At 36.3% G+C, this 15,863-nt stretch overlaps 1 protein-coding gene and 1 long non-coding RNA gene across 2 annotated transcripts in view; one reads left to right on the forward strand and one right to left on the reverse strand.

Moving 5' to 3' along the window:
- Positions 1–15,863, reverse strand: part of LOC116173077 (laminin subunit gamma-1) — a gene marked incomplete in the record, with an annotated part of 210,528 nt that extends 194,665 nt beyond the window's left edge. Inside the window, 1 exon segment of the mRNA XM_031490362.1 lies at positions 15,493–15,863. Coding sequence (XP_031346222.1) covers positions 15,493–15,639 — 147 coding nt within the window.
- On the forward strand, positions 876–1,581 carry LOC116173081. The gene is made up of 4 exons (XR_004145858.1): positions 876–1,021; positions 1,076–1,217; positions 1,266–1,524; positions 1,569–1,581. It is a non-coding gene; the product is annotated as an uncharacterized LOC116173081 (long non-coding RNA).

Consider the following 15,863-nt stretch of genomic DNA (forward strand, 5'->3'; position numbering starts at 1 on the left):
TTGATGAAGAAATTTACATGGATCAACCTGAAGGTTATGAAGATGGAAGTCAGCGTGTTTGTAAATTGCAGAGGAGTCTTTATGGTTTAAAACAATCCCCAAGATGCTGGAACGAACGGTTCAAGGAAGTTTTAATTTCATTTGGTTTACAGGAGAGTACAGCTGACCCATGTTTATTTTACCGTATTTCCAAAAATAAAAAACTGATAGTCGTTATTTATGTGGACGATGGATTGGTTGTTGCCACAACAAAAGAATCTATTAATAAATTCATTGGAAAACTCGAAGAAGAATTCAAAATGACAGCGGAGCCAGTCGGATGTTTTCTCAATATTCAACTTAATCAACATAATGATGGAACAATTTTCATTAATCAAAAACGGTACGTTGATGACATAATTGAAAAATTTAAAATGACAGAAGCAAATTCAGTTAGTACGCCAATTGAAAGATGTCAATTAACAGGGGAAGAAATGAAATTTGAATTGACAAAAGCCCCTTATCGAGAAGCAGTAGGGTGCTTAATGTATTTAGCAGTATCTACTCGTCCTGATATCACGTTTGCTGTAAATTATGTTTCACAGTTTCTGGAAGAACCAAGGGAACAGCACTGGACAATGGTAAAAAGGATCATTAAATACTTGAAGGGCACAGCTGAAATGGGAATTTATTGCAAAGAAGTTGACACTCTGTAATGCCCCTTTTGTCCCCGAATTGCTTCGGAACAAAAGTGACCGATAGCTGTACCCGCGTGCCCACGGAGGAAAATGCCAGGGTTCGCAGTTTGTCAGAATTCCAAAGGAAGATATCACAGCTAACAGGATTTATTCTTTATAATAATTATAAACAAAAGTATTTGGATTTTTATAAATAAAATAAAATGTCTTCTTTGAACGCGACCCAATAGATGTGGTCGCGTCTATTCTGTGGTATGGTGGTGCCGCGCCGTCGCCTTGTTAGTTGACCCTGGACTTGACTTGATGTCTCGTTTATAGTGCTCTCTGTAATTAAATGTTTAATGGTATGGTGTTTTAACATATGACATAAACAAGTGGTGCTATTGATAAATGATAAGGTTTGCAGTAAACAGCATATGGGTGGTCACAATCGTTTGTACTTGGTCCAAGGTTACATACAAGCTGACTACAATCGCAAAAGAATGCGGCGGAGATAATCCAGTCCGGTTCACACCAGCCTGAACTACTTCAACCCTCCAGGTACAACACTGGCTTGCGCCGTATTTTCCCTGCCCTTTAAAATTGTAGGTCGTTTTAATACGAGCCGGTTTTCACCAACCAATATTAAAACCACCGATTTCTGCAGAACCTTGTAAACAAAAATAGAAACGAGAAGTGACGTTTGGGAGCTTAGTACAATCGTGAAGCGAATGAGGATCAGTCCGTCTCCTCTGGTGAATTCGCCTTTTATTTCCACCTAGACCTGGAGGTGGAATTGGAAGGGCTGCCTGCGTACATAGAATGTGCGGTAACTGATATGGGGATTAAACACTAGCACCACCTGTTGGTAATAAATTAAAATTCCTCTTAATGGAATTAATTAAATTACAGGTCCCTTACAACTCAAGTTAACGAATTAGAGTCATACAGCGACGCAGATTTTGCAAGTGACCTCATACAAGACGGTCTGTCAGCGGTCTGGTTTTTAAATTTTGTGGAGGTGCTATCGTCTGGGCAAGCAGGAAGCAGAAAAGTGTTTCCCTATCTACCACAGAGGCGGAATATGTGGCTGCCAGCGAGCAGCTAAAGACATTGTATGGTTAAATCGTCTTTTTGGGGAAATTGCACCATTAGAAAAAGTACCAACGCTTCGTGTAGATAGCATAAGCGCAATAAAACTCGCTCGAAACCCAAGTTTCCACAAGAGATCGCAACATATTGATGTGCGGGCGCATTTTGTACGGGAACGAGTTCAAAATAAGGAGATGAACATAGTGCATGTTGCAAGTGAAGATCAAGTTGCGGATATTTTAACTAAGCCAATTCCAAAAATTCAATTTCAACATCTTAGAGAAAAATTGGGGATGTTTTCAATGTAACATAAATGAAAGTTTAAAGTTTGAGGGGAAGTGTTGTACTAAAATCTTTAAACTAAATAATTCATTTATGTTTGATCTAAGGTAGTAGTTTGTTGCTATATAAATAATTTTTTGCGCGATCGGTCATTTCTGACTATTTACCATGGGTGTTTCCATGACAGTAGGTAGAATTTACCAGTTGCTATGATTACGACGACGTCAAAATTACTTACCGATCTAAAAACAGAACAGCAATAGTATATTAAAGTACAAGTGTCATTTGACGAAGATTGTCGCACGAGGCAGTTTGCCGCATAAGCCGCGTAGCGGCGAATGCGGCAAAAGCCGAGTGCGACAAGTAGACAAATGACACGTGTGCTTTATACTATTTTTTCTATTTCGACTTTTATTTTAAATAATAAATTATACAAATTATAAATATTGCCTTTAGGCGTTGTTAGGTAATTTTAAACTATCATTCAGTGTATGTTGGTAATAGACACAATTCATTTATTTTCACGTTGGCTAACCTGATTCCTGTATTTTCAAACTTCAAACTTTTAATTAGGTATTTGGTCATAATTCCATTTTGCGGCAGTTACGATGAATACGGATGACAAACACGTCTCTTGTACCCCATCGGAGATCCAAGAGATTGCCAATGAAGCGACGTTAAATTTACTGCCTGTAAAATCGAAAGTAAAGTACGAGGAGTACAAAATTTTTGAAAACTGGCTCACCGAGAAGGGGAGTTCAAAAAGTAAGCTAGAATGTACTGCTGGCATATTTTACTACGCTAAGTAAAAATAAAAAAAAGTTCTACCCTTTGGAGTATATATTCAAAATTAATCGGAATTAATACAATCGGTCAAGTTCCTCGTACGTTATTTACACTTTACAGGTTATGTTTAGTTTTGATTTGACGGATACCGTTGACAGCAAAAAAGCAAGGGGTACCAATCCAACAAAATAAAAAAAATAATGCGTTTCTATTTCTTTCGGCATCATTTCTGTCTAGAAACGCACGCAAACTGGGCCAATCAAGTACGGTTTCGGTATTGTTTCCACATCGAAATAGAAAATAAATACTTACCGACGCCTTTTTAAAAATCAACAGTCTTACATTACATTTAATCTTTAATTATTGTTAGGTACATTAAACGTACAATTTGTGCTGTTGTTTCCTATAGCAAGACGCTCATAAAGTCATAAAGGAAGTGCAAAGCTAGTAAACTACATCAGACACATGCACATTTTTATGAAATTATTAACTTCAATTTTGACAAATAAACTGGTTACCTAGTGATGTATACACCATACCACTTCGATCATTTCGATTTATTCTGCTCGTTAATTTCTTAGTGCATATTTATATTGGTTGCATAATTTTAATTTCGATCGCGCAAAAAATGTTATAAGCACGTCGAACGTTAAGGGTTACCGTTCTCAGACAATAATTGGAGTCGTCGCTTCGCTCCTCCTCCAAACAATTGTCTTCGAACGGTAAAAATCCCTTACCGTTCTCCATACTTAATATACTATAGAGTTTGTTATTAGAAACCGATACAATAAAAAACGTTGTTCATATTGATGTTTAATAGCAGTTCTTATTCAATTTAATACCATCAACAGTATGGATACGGAGGTGGAAATGACAGGGAGCAGCAGAAGTGGGGTGCTGGATGAGCCGGGAGAAGGTGAGAAGAGAAGATGACGTAGGTTTTAAAGAAAAGAAGTTATTGTTTTATTTGTAAAAAGTTTTTCCAAGCTGGCGTCCAATAAAGATTGATTGGTAGAAATTATACAGAGCAGTCTACACAACAAAATGCTCTTGAAAAATGTAGGTAACTAACCCTGCAACTATTTTTAAAATAACTTCTAAATTTAAGCTGTGCAAGCTGCAAGAGATGCGCTACATTTTTTAACTGCAGCAATGCCGAGTGGGCGTCTCAACAGAAATAACGAGCAGAAACGCTTGATAATCGAAATTTTATCTCCCTTTAGGTACGCATGATTTACTTGGAAACTTTTAATTACGAACCGATCGCTTGTTACAAATTGGATTAGCTAACGGTAATGACAGCAACGACGTGGGCAATGGGACAAAGAAAAATAGTAATAGACCTTCATCCCTTTTACAAGATTAATCTGCAATGGCGGTGAGTCATCCATCAATTCAGAAGACCGACGGACCTCATGCTTTTACAGCTTTCCGGTCGAATTTGTTTGAATAGCACTTGACATATAGCAGCTTGCCAGCCGACCCAATGTCTATAGAATTAGTAGGTCGTCGACGTCCCTAATTTACAGTTCAGGGCCGAAGTGCGCAATTAGACAATTTTGCTATATAAGTAGTAGACAGCTGCTGAAAATTTGGCGAAATTACAAGCAGACTGAAGATGTGGTAGATTAGTGGGCTAATTACAGTTATTATGTCTATGGTTTTTTTTTTGTAGATACCTACTTGGTTAGGTCGGTGTTTGTGTTTAAGTCAAGGGTGCGACGACAAGGCAAAGATTCTACGAAATTCCTGCCTCTTGGTACCTAGGGCGACGATTGACGGTTTTGTTGAGATGATCCTTTAATTTTTAACACGAATCCTTCAAGTAGAGATCTATAGGTTCAAGTAATCTATTCAATACGATAGTATCTACTTGAGCAGACATTTTCCCTACTTTTTTAATAGAATAAATATGACTATCAGAATACGGAAAAAGTGGAGAGTTTCTGTAAAGCAAGCATTAAGAGGCTTATATACCAGCGCAAAAACCCTATTTTAAAAGTGTTTCGCGCCATGCCTGTTTATTCTTAAAGGAAATGTAATATTGCTAAAATTCAGTGATTATGATGTTTATAAAGGTGAGATCTAGGATTGTATCTCATTGTATTTTAAATAGTAACTGTTCAATCACAGATTAATTTGGGATTAATCTAGAATTAAACAATATTAATTAAGTAATTCTAATTCATGTAATAAGTAGGTATTAAGACATCATTATTATGCATAGATATAAAGCAGGTCAATTGAGTAAGGCATGAAAATGCAAATAATAGAATAATAGTGTCGCTGACCTAGGTAAACAAATGGTAGAACTAGGACAACAATTTTGTATATAAACGTGTAAATTTTATGAATAAACCAGTATTATAGCTTAGGCTGTTCTTACTCATTTGGGGTGTAAGGTTCCGAGTCTATAATTTGGCACAGTGACGGGTGCCGCCTTACAGTCTACCCCAAAACTATCTTAATCTCATACCGAGATTAAACATGGTCCTTCGAGCCGGATTGAACCAGCGACCTATGGATTCTGCGATGCTTCCAAAAAAGCGTATGGAGCTGCAGTATACACCAGACCAAAGGATGGAGAAGTAACATTACTCACATCAAAGACAAGGGTAACAGAAGTACATCCCGCAAAAGATGGGAAGGTACAGGTAGTAAAGATCCGCAAACAAGAAGGAAAGAGCAGTAGAAGAAGTATACAGCAGCTAATAACAATCCATTCAAATCCAGCAAGGCGGCGGGAAGAAGAAGACGGCCGAGCAAGGAGGAAACCAATACCGTCTCAAGTTCTTCAAGTGGCATTGGGATTCCTAACATGGTTAACGATAGCATCAGCAAAGTTTACAATGGTGCACCCACAGCCTGGCCTTTATGTAGTATAGGGCACGCAAGAATCGAAAGAGGCATATTTCGAATTGACCTAAAATTCAACAAGAACGCCATGGAAGAGGACTTACGGAACGCCATTAACACCACAAAACAGTTCAAGGAATTATGTACGAAAGCCACGGCACTATCAGACAACATACACTGCCAAGAATTATCACATCACATCGATGAATTGGGCAAGCAAATTGAGTGGTTACAAACAGGAATACATGGGATCATGCGCACCAGGCAAAGAAGAGGAATATTAGGAAACTTATTAACGTCAATTTTTGGAGTAAACGATGAAGTGTACAAAGATATAAACGCACTCAACAAAAATCAGCAGGAGCTAATGAAGATAACCGACCGTCAAACAAAGTTCATGCTGTCAGCACTTTCAACGTTTAACCACACCGAAACCAGAATTGATCAACAACTCGAGAACTTCAGGAAGAAGCTAAACAGAGGCCTAGAGGCAATCATCAAAATGGAAAAATGGTACAAAACCATAGATGAAAATCAGATGGACATACACATACTCAGCACCTATCAGATAGCAAGCAACCTCATCAACGAAGTATATGCTTATTACTCTAGACTATTAGACATAAGTCGAGGTCGAGGAAACTTTAATAATGTAATAACAGAGGCACATGTGAAAGAACTTATAGCAACAGCATCTAAAAAACTACCATCGGACGTGGAAATATTAGCACATCCAATAAGGAAGATGACCATCAAGCAAGACACTAATCAAATTCATATATCAGGATACTTTATAATAGCAGAAGTCGCGCAGTACATAGTAATAAAGGTAACTCCAATACCATTAAGGATGCAGAACGAGACATATTGGGTAATGGAGGTTGGGAACGGAGTCATCGCAGTTGATTACAACACACAATCATACTTCCAGTTGGGTGAAGAAGAATTCAAAAATAGTATTTCAAACGGGGAACACACAAAAATCTGCACACCGACAGTAGTCAACAACATCGAACAAAGTCCAAACTGCATACTAGACCAACTTTATCAACGAACCACCGAGAACACGTGCAGAATAACAAAACAGCACGTCAAGACGATAATTTGGAAACAGATGTATATGCCTAACACCTGGATGTTCATCGCTAAGGACGTCAGTAAAGCAGCAGTCATATGTAATGGAATCAGGCATGACATAACACTGAATCAAACGGGAATCATTCAAATCTCGCAAGAATGCTTTCTAAAAACAAAGCAAAGCATTCTGAGTCCAACGCGACAAGACATAGTGTCAATAATCACAAGCTACCACAGGACAGTAAACATAAACATTACGTCAGCATTAGACCGACAACCACCCATGGACACCATACAAAAAGAAACAATATTGAAGACAACAGATCAGCTCAACACCTTAAGGCAAGAAGAAGAGTCGATACAAGAGGAACTAGGTAACGCATCATGGACCAAGGTTACCTCACACTCCATCTTAACTAGCAGTTTGAGTACTACTATAATAGTAGGAACAATTATATTAAGTTACACGGTATGGAAACTAAAAAGGCGAGTTCAAAAGAACAGGGAAACTCCAGCACGAGCACAGGAGTCACAGATGATGGAGCCACTGTACGCCACCCCAGGTACCAGTCAGCCGTCGCGGCCGGGGCAAGATGTTCAGTTGTCAACTGTACATACACCATTGCGGCCGGCAGAATGTTCAATCACAGATTAATCTGGGATTAATCTAGAATTAAACAATATTAATTAAGTAATTCATGTAATAAGTAGGTATTAAGACATCATTATTATGCATAGATATAAAGCAGGTCAATTGAGTAGTAAGGCATGAAAATGCAAATAATAGAATAATAGTGTCGCTGACCTAGGTAAACAAATGGTAGAACTAGGACAACAATTTTGTATATAAACGTGTAAATATTATGAATAAACCAGTATTATAGCTTAGGCTGTTCTTACTCATTTGGGGTGTAAGGTTGCGAGTCTATAATTTGGCACAGTGACGGGTGCCGCCTTACAGTCTACCCCAAAACTATCTTAATCTCATACCGAGATTAAACAGTAACTTCAAATCATACGATACATAGCGATAAAGAATTGCTATTTTAGACAATATTCAAAGGGTCGTAGATCTTAAACAAAAAAAATATTAGCAAAACAAATTCGATACAATCCTAGCTTTAACCTTCCTATGGTAAAATCCATTCACAGCAGTTAAAAAAAGTTTATTATGTACCAGATACCAGTAAACAGACACGGCCCGGGACGCTGCAACTGTAAAATTCTAGCAAAATTTTATTAGGAAAGTGCTGCCACCTCTTGTGGAATTCAAACTTAAGTTACGTGTTACCGCCCATTTGATAAAAGGAGGAGTTCCTTATTCTTATCTTTCCAACATATTTTTAAATCTACCGGAGTTCTTAGCAAAATAATTTTCTTTGAGTTTTAACATGAACCCTTTAGGAAAGTAGGCACTGTAGAAGCTTACTTACAACAATTGAAGTACATCTCCTATCTCTTGTAGACCCTATAATGCAACAAAATATTATCTCCGATTTTCCGTCTGTCTGTCCGTTCATTTGTCTGTCTACGCACAGTAAAGCCTTGCTCTTAGATCACCTATTGATTGCAGGTTTTCGCTGTACGGTTGCTTAGGCTGCGTTTAGTTGTGCAAAGTACCAACAACCATTTGTGAAATTACTCAATTTTGTGAAATATTGCCTTTTCCGAAGTGACAGGTTGCACAATCATTTTACTTGCGAATCGGTCGAGTCGCAGTAGTAAAAAAATTGACTAAACTGAAATTAAAAAAATAAAATTTGGAATGTAAGAAAAGATTTTCTTCAGTCACAGAGATTGTATGTACATAGATACATTTAAATTTAAACCATTTCCTAAATTACCTAAGTTGGCTCACACAATTTGAAAATTAAAACATTAAAAAATCTAAGTGCAATGCCTACCTAAATTTCTTTAAAACAGTAGTTCTGATCAAATATTTATTTAGCTTTTGAAATTTCTCGTCTCCCGAATGTTGCCCAAGGTAAAAACCCCTTTAATTCTTATAGTAGGACTTAGTGTTTTATCTTAGGATGTTTTGTATCTATATAATGCCAATTCCTCTCTTCTTCCTTTTGGGGGTTTTCGATTGATGTTCAAATGTTCACAAATTATTGCAATTCATACATTGCTTTGCAAAAAAGTAAGTTATGTACTTACTTAATTTCCTATCTTCCTACAAATGCTCATAAAAGCAGAAGGTTTTACAGGTACTATAAGATAAGTCATGTATAATTTGGCTGATATACCGTGGGTCCTATTTTGGTTGAGACTGCAGTGTATTTGAGCTGTTGTCTGTTGCGGTTTTCGCGACCATGTGCCACTTTTTGTGAAACTTTTAATACCACAAATCAGAATCAATCTATAGCTAGGTCTGTGTCTGAGATACAGGGTGAAAAGTATGACTTTTTGAGATGTTATCATAAATCTTACTATATAGGATAGAAAAAAGTAAACACTGTCAAGTTTAGATATTTTTACGTTGAATGTAGTGGCGTAGTAAAAAAATGTGCGAAGCAGCGTTTCTGAGATTTGACCCAAAGTTCATATTTTTTAAATGCAGCACTCTGTATATATTAACGTTAATCGTGTTTCATTCTTTTTTCTGATTACATTGATGAATCACAAATTTTTTTAAATTTAAGCTATGAACCAAAAATAAAAACCTTATTTTTTACGGTTTTTAAATGGTAGACTATGGATTCACGGAGATTTATCCTAAGGTCTTAAGGTCAATTTTTTTCAGTCCTTTCCTGGTTACATTTATGTATCACATCCTATACTTTTTTATATGATTATGTATCATATTAGATATTTTTCAAAATTTTGAAATGACATGCTTCTACCGCTAGCGATTTTTATCGAATAAACAAAACAAAATCTCCCTAAATCCTACCTACCATTTAAAAACCGTAAAAAATAAGGTTTTTATTTTTGGTTCATGGCTAAAATTTAAAAAATATAGGTTGTCAATGTAATCAGAAAAAATAATGAAAAACAAATGCTATTAAGATATACAGGGTGTTGCATTCAAAAAATGCCAACTTTGGGACAAATCTCAGAAACGGTGCCCCAAAAATTTGCTGTGGCTAGTACAGATACCACCCGCACACCTGTACATGCGCGATTCTGCCCTTTTATGTATAAGAATATGGGTACCAAATTTGGATCCAGTCGGTTTAGCCGATTAGCCGGAAATTTGACACACTTGCGCATGCGGGATTCTGTCCAAAAGATTTTCAGTTCTTCCTTTTATGTTTATGAATAGGTGTACGGCAGGCATGTCAAACTCATTTATCATCAAGGGCCATTATAAAGTTTCCACTTATAGCTGCGGACATCATAAAACCTCCACATAAAAAAATTTTTTATTATTAACAAAAAAGTATACAAAATAATACAAAAAACGAAAAAATGCAAATAATCATAAAATCCGAGGGGTAAATCGCTAGGCAAAATCGTGTACACCAAACTTCATACTTCACGCACTTCATCAATACTTCACGGACTTCACCAATACTTCATGGACTTCATCAATACTTCACCGAACTTCACGGACTTCACCGACACTTCATATATTCCACGAAAAACCTCACGGACTTCACTGATACTTTATGAATTTCACTGATATTTTGCACTGGACAAAATCCCATCCTTTTTTCTAGAGTTCTTGCAATTAAAACAAAGCACTCAAAGCAGTAAAAGATGTAGAATGTATTGATATAAATGATAATAGAGATAACAAAAACGAAACGGTAATATAAAGTAAAATAAAAACATACTTTGTTTATACATAGAGGTAAGTACATAGACGAAATTGAAATGAATCAATTTTTTTTAAGAAATTAAAAAAAAATGTGCTTTTGTTTTGCCCGTCCGTCGGGCCCACTTCTGCGGTTTTGAACTACTTTTAGGGGAATGGTCCTAGAGTCCTGGAATTTTTTGCAATATGTAGGCTATACCTTGAAGGTGTGCCACACGGCCATCAAATTTCGCTGTCTTAAGGGAGTTGGTCTCCATCAATTATTTCCTGAGATGCTGTTTTTGAAAGTAAAAGTAAAACGTGCATTACTTACTTACTACATACGGCAATCAAATCGTCTCAGATTTTGCATACGCATGGCTTTAGTGGTGCAGTAAAAATTTTGAAAATGAGGGGGGGGGCGGGGGTAAACACACGTTCCACCCTTCATGGTCTCATCGAAATCGATTGGTTTGCACAAACTAGAACGTTACCGCGCGACTCTTTTTCAAGTTCAGTTCATGGCGGGGAGGCGGAGACGTATTTTATCTTTCATAGAAGAGGGTACTCACAAAGGGCGATTGGGACATCTTAAAGAAATATATCCATTGAGCGAATATCTCGAAAACGGTTTATCGGAGGAAAGTACTTTCAAAGGCAAAATCAATCGGGAGTGTCGGAGGATTTTGAATGTCCTCCCATTAATCATCTATTAAGAAAGTAAATATCGATAACATGCTACTACCTTCTAACCCAACCATTTACTAAGCTATTTCGGTTTAAAAAATGACCCTTTATCTTTATCTGTACAGGAGTTGTGATTTTATCTTATCAAATTTCTGTTAGACCTATGCAGTTATACTAAATGGTTCACTTCCTATTAATGTAATGGCGAGTGTAATGGGTCCTGTTAAAATATATCTTTGATTAACAGATTGGATATCTGGCTCTTTATACCATATAAAGGTGTCCAATTCTTCTTTTAAAAATTTCATTTCAACAAACAAACAAAATAAGCGGGAAAATATTGCTTAGGTCTTGTAAAAGGTATTGTAACATATTACCAGGCTGAACCCAATAAGCAACTCTTAATCCTTTTACAACAGGTTGCATTTTTAGGGGATTATTTTCAAGAATTATGCTAATGGTGTTGTTTGTGGGATAGTATTGACCTCGGGATTGACGTTATAGTCGTAAATAACTCAATGGCGTGGCCAGAAACTTGATTTGGAAGGGGCTGATGTACTAAGTTGTGGAGGGTGCTGAAATTTTAAGGAAAACAAAAGCCGCTATCCACGTGACAAATTTTCCGTCTGTCGATTTTATTTTAATATACCTAATAAAAGTGTTATCGAAGTGTTATTTAGCTACCTGAACCTGATGGTAATAAAGGAAAGGATTTATTAAATTTTTAAAAGGAAACAATTTACGATCTTTGTACCTACACATAAATACGACGCAAGGACTATCAGTACGTCTACGAGTCGCTGTCTCATCAGGGCGTCTGTCGCCTGTGTAACTGTCCTTTTGTTTTGTAGAAATGGTCATAGTTAGTCATTCATAAATAACTGCCATACTTTTGCGGATAAAAAACTTACCTTTAAGCGCTTTCCGTTTTATTTCGCAAAAATTTATTTAATTTTACAGTGGTTACGACCGTGAGGATTTGATTATAAACTTCGCCACAACCTCATGCATTTTTCCAATAGTTCGCTTAAACTTCACTGACTTCACCAATACTTCACGGACTTCATCAGTACTTCACGCACTTCAACAATACTTCACGAACTTCACCAATATTTCATGGACTTCACCAAAACTTCATATGAACTTCACGGACTTCATCACACTTGTACACCATACTTCACCAGTGGGTCACCCCTCGATAAAATCATTAGTACGCACTCAAGAAAATGTACCGTGTGTCCTATGTTGAAGACTGCAGTGTATTTGAGCTGCTTTTAAAGATAAGAGACTTGTGGTTTTCGCGACCCTGTGCCACTTTTTTGTGAAACAATACCACAAACAATCAATCCAACTACGTTTGTTTCTGAGGTCTGAGATCTCGTCTGAGATATAGGGTGAATATGAAAAATTGGACTTTTTGTGATGTTGTCATATCTGACTACCCATGTCAGATAGAAAAAAAGTAAAAACTGCCTATCTTAGGTATTTTTACGTAGAATCCAGTGACGTAGTAAAAAAATGTTGACAACAGTTTCTGAGATTTGACCCAAATGCGATATTATTTAATTGCAACACCTTGTATTGTATGTTAACATCAATTTTGTTGCATTCTTTTTCGTGATTACATTAATGTATCATCCTACATTTATTTACCATTTTTATTTTATTTGTGCACATTAAAAGAGAAAATACTCTCGGTCTACGTGTGGTGTCATTCTCACCTATTTTTTATTGTTTATAGTTAGCAACAAATTCGATTTTGCATTAATTATTGTTAAATACAATGGAATGAACAATTGTAGGTAATAACTACTTTAGAAACAAAATATTTAGGTGATTCAATTTGAATTGTGCGTTCCAGTCGGTTGACGTGCGCATGGCGAATATTGTTGTAGCGCTGTCAGAGAGCAAACATTACTTTTGATTTAATTTTCTTAAAATCTTTAATATAATAGTTATTGATCTTCTAACGAATCCTTTTGTAACTCAAATCATTTAATGGCGTTGGCCCTTTAAAGTAACCCTTAATCGAGCCCTTAATGTATAATGTAATAACCTTCGGTACAACAATAAACCACTTTTCTTTGCGAATTGCATGTCATAGTTATTGTTACTTTACAGCAACAAATTAGCACCAAATTAGCAACAAATTTCTGCGAGACATTCGCCCGATTTTTTGCACGCAATTTTTTTTTTGGGTAGGTCCAGTTTATATTAAGCTGGCCCCACCCACTAATTTTTTAAAAACGGCCGTTTTAGTTGAGCAACAAAATTTTGAATACGGTAACAAATTAGCACATAATTAGCACTAATTTTTAGAATTAGATAGATTTTTTTTACGGTTGGTGGAGGGGCCAAGTTAATAGAGGTGAAGAGGACAGCTATTACGATAAAGCTCAAAGAGTTGGGAAAATCAAAGAAATCAGTTGAAAATCTCAAGCGACTTTCGACAAATCAAAGAAATCTATATAAAATCACAAATCAATTTAAAAAAATCACTCAAAAATTTTACTAGGGTAGTTTTTGAATCATCAGTATTCAGTGCTCTTTCCTTAATTGCCTAAACATTTTGTTTTAATTTCCCCCATTTGCTTATCTTTCGTACATCTGCCCCAATTATTCCTCGTAATTTCCTATGTGATCGACATCAGGAATTTGTTTCACTGCGAGTTTCACTGTTTAAAAATGATGACTTTATCTCCCCAAAGCTTCTCACACTGACTTAAATTTCGTAAATACGTATCCTTCTATTTTCTTCATTTCCCTAGAATTCTTCCTCAATGCTCAATTCCGAACTCAATTCATTATTAAAATCTCGCTCATCATTCCACAGAATTTAACCCATTGTACAGCTAATTTCCCTCTATAGTCCAGTCAAATTAGCTTTAAAAATAGTATAAACTGGGTGTTGCAATTTCACTCAACGAAACCAAGTGTACCTTACTCGTTACCTTATGTAAAAAAATCCGCTGAATCGGAAAATCATAGAAATGAGAAAATGTCGTGTTTTTTCGCATTTGAATTATTGGAAAAGATTGTTTTGGGTATAAAAAAATTGGGAACGCTCTTGTAGTCCCCCAGTTTGAAAGACAAAGCATCCCTTTTTTTACTTGTTTATTTCATTAATCAATTACTATGAAACCTAAAGGTGCGTATTCACTTGCAACAAAATGCCCCGAACGAACCAAATGCGCCGTCCTAAGTTAAGCTCCGCTTAAATTTGTCGGTGCAAACGGCCATTAAGGTGATCGGGTTTGTCATATTGTTTTGTTATCAAAAGAAGTTACTAAATACGGATTTTCAAGAATATCGGATGAATTTTACTTGGTAATAAGTTAATAACTAATAACAAACTGTTAATTTTAGAGATTAATTTTTCACATTTTGCCATAAAAAACAATAACAATTGAAAATGAGCGTTCTGGACTTATAGAAAAGTGTATTCTAAACAAGTTCATTTCTATTCATTCTTTCCCTCAGAGCAATAGTTAACGAGATATTCGAAGTCAATTGCGAAAAAACACGACATTTTCTCATTTTTTCTTCGTTTTTTGTGAATAACAATTATATGTTCCGGGCGTTTTCGGCCAGGGGGACTATGATTTTCGGATTCAGTGGATTTTTTTACATAGGATACACTTGATTTCGTTGACTGAATTGACAACATCCAGCCCAAACCGTAATTTGACTATGGACTACTAATGCTGTACGTTTGTGGTATTGGATCATTTTCGAGGAGTAGGTAACCCGAGAGGTAACGTTTTCACAAAATATTTGGAAATATGAATTTTTTGTAGACGACCACCCACCCCGAGCGAGACCCACCCTTTATTTACCATGGTGCTACAATCTTTTAATATTTCCATGTAGGTAGGTCAACTAGCGCGCTGTACATAGAAGCAATTTGATAGGTCAAGCCAAGCTTATTTTTTTGCACACTTAAAGTAATTGTCGGAAGGTTATGCTGACTCAGTGTAGATTGTACTTACTCATTTTTTTAGGATAGAGATAAGCAAAGAAAATTCAAAATAGGCACGAAGTAATTGGTACACTTTCCCTATTTATAAATTTAAGGAAATGAATTAAAACCCCATTTAACCTCTACGAAATAATAAATCGTGCACTAATTAAAACGACTGATTTATGTTGCAGAGGGTGCAGTAACCTACTAACAGCAGTCATATTTTGTGCATTAAAATTTTAATATCTTAGTCCAATTGCTGATAACTTGTTATGAGCATTGAATGTTTATTCGTATATTTATAGATTAATCAATCATGATCTATTTCTATACAGTTATAGAAGGCAACGTACCTGCGGTCGATTAAAATCATCGTAACATCGAGTGCCCTTTACTCCTAAGGCGGGAGTCTGATCGTAATCCTGTCCGAAACTGAGACCGACGTACGAAATGGTAAAAAAAATTAACGTCCTTACTATAATACACATCTTTAGGAACATGATTTAAATTGTCTAAAGTACAAATACCCCAAATTGTTTAATTCAAACTTATTAATCCATTTCTATTTTCGGCCCTATAAAACACATTACGTAATTCGAAACGTGTGGGAACGCGCACGTGTAATTTGAATTTTTTCCGGCACGTTTTTTTTCCTCTCGAAATTGTGAATTGTACGACGAGATCACGCACCTCCGACAGCCGGTCGGTTCACACTGTGGAGGAA

Source organism: Photinus pyralis, unplaced genomic scaffold (genome assembly GCF_008802855.1).
Source record: "Photinus pyralis isolate 1611_PpyrPB1 unplaced genomic scaffold, Ppyr1.3 Ppyr1.4_LG6, whole genome shotgun sequence".
Lineage (NCBI taxonomy): Eukaryota > Metazoa > Arthropoda > Insecta > Coleoptera > Lampyridae > Photinus > Photinus pyralis.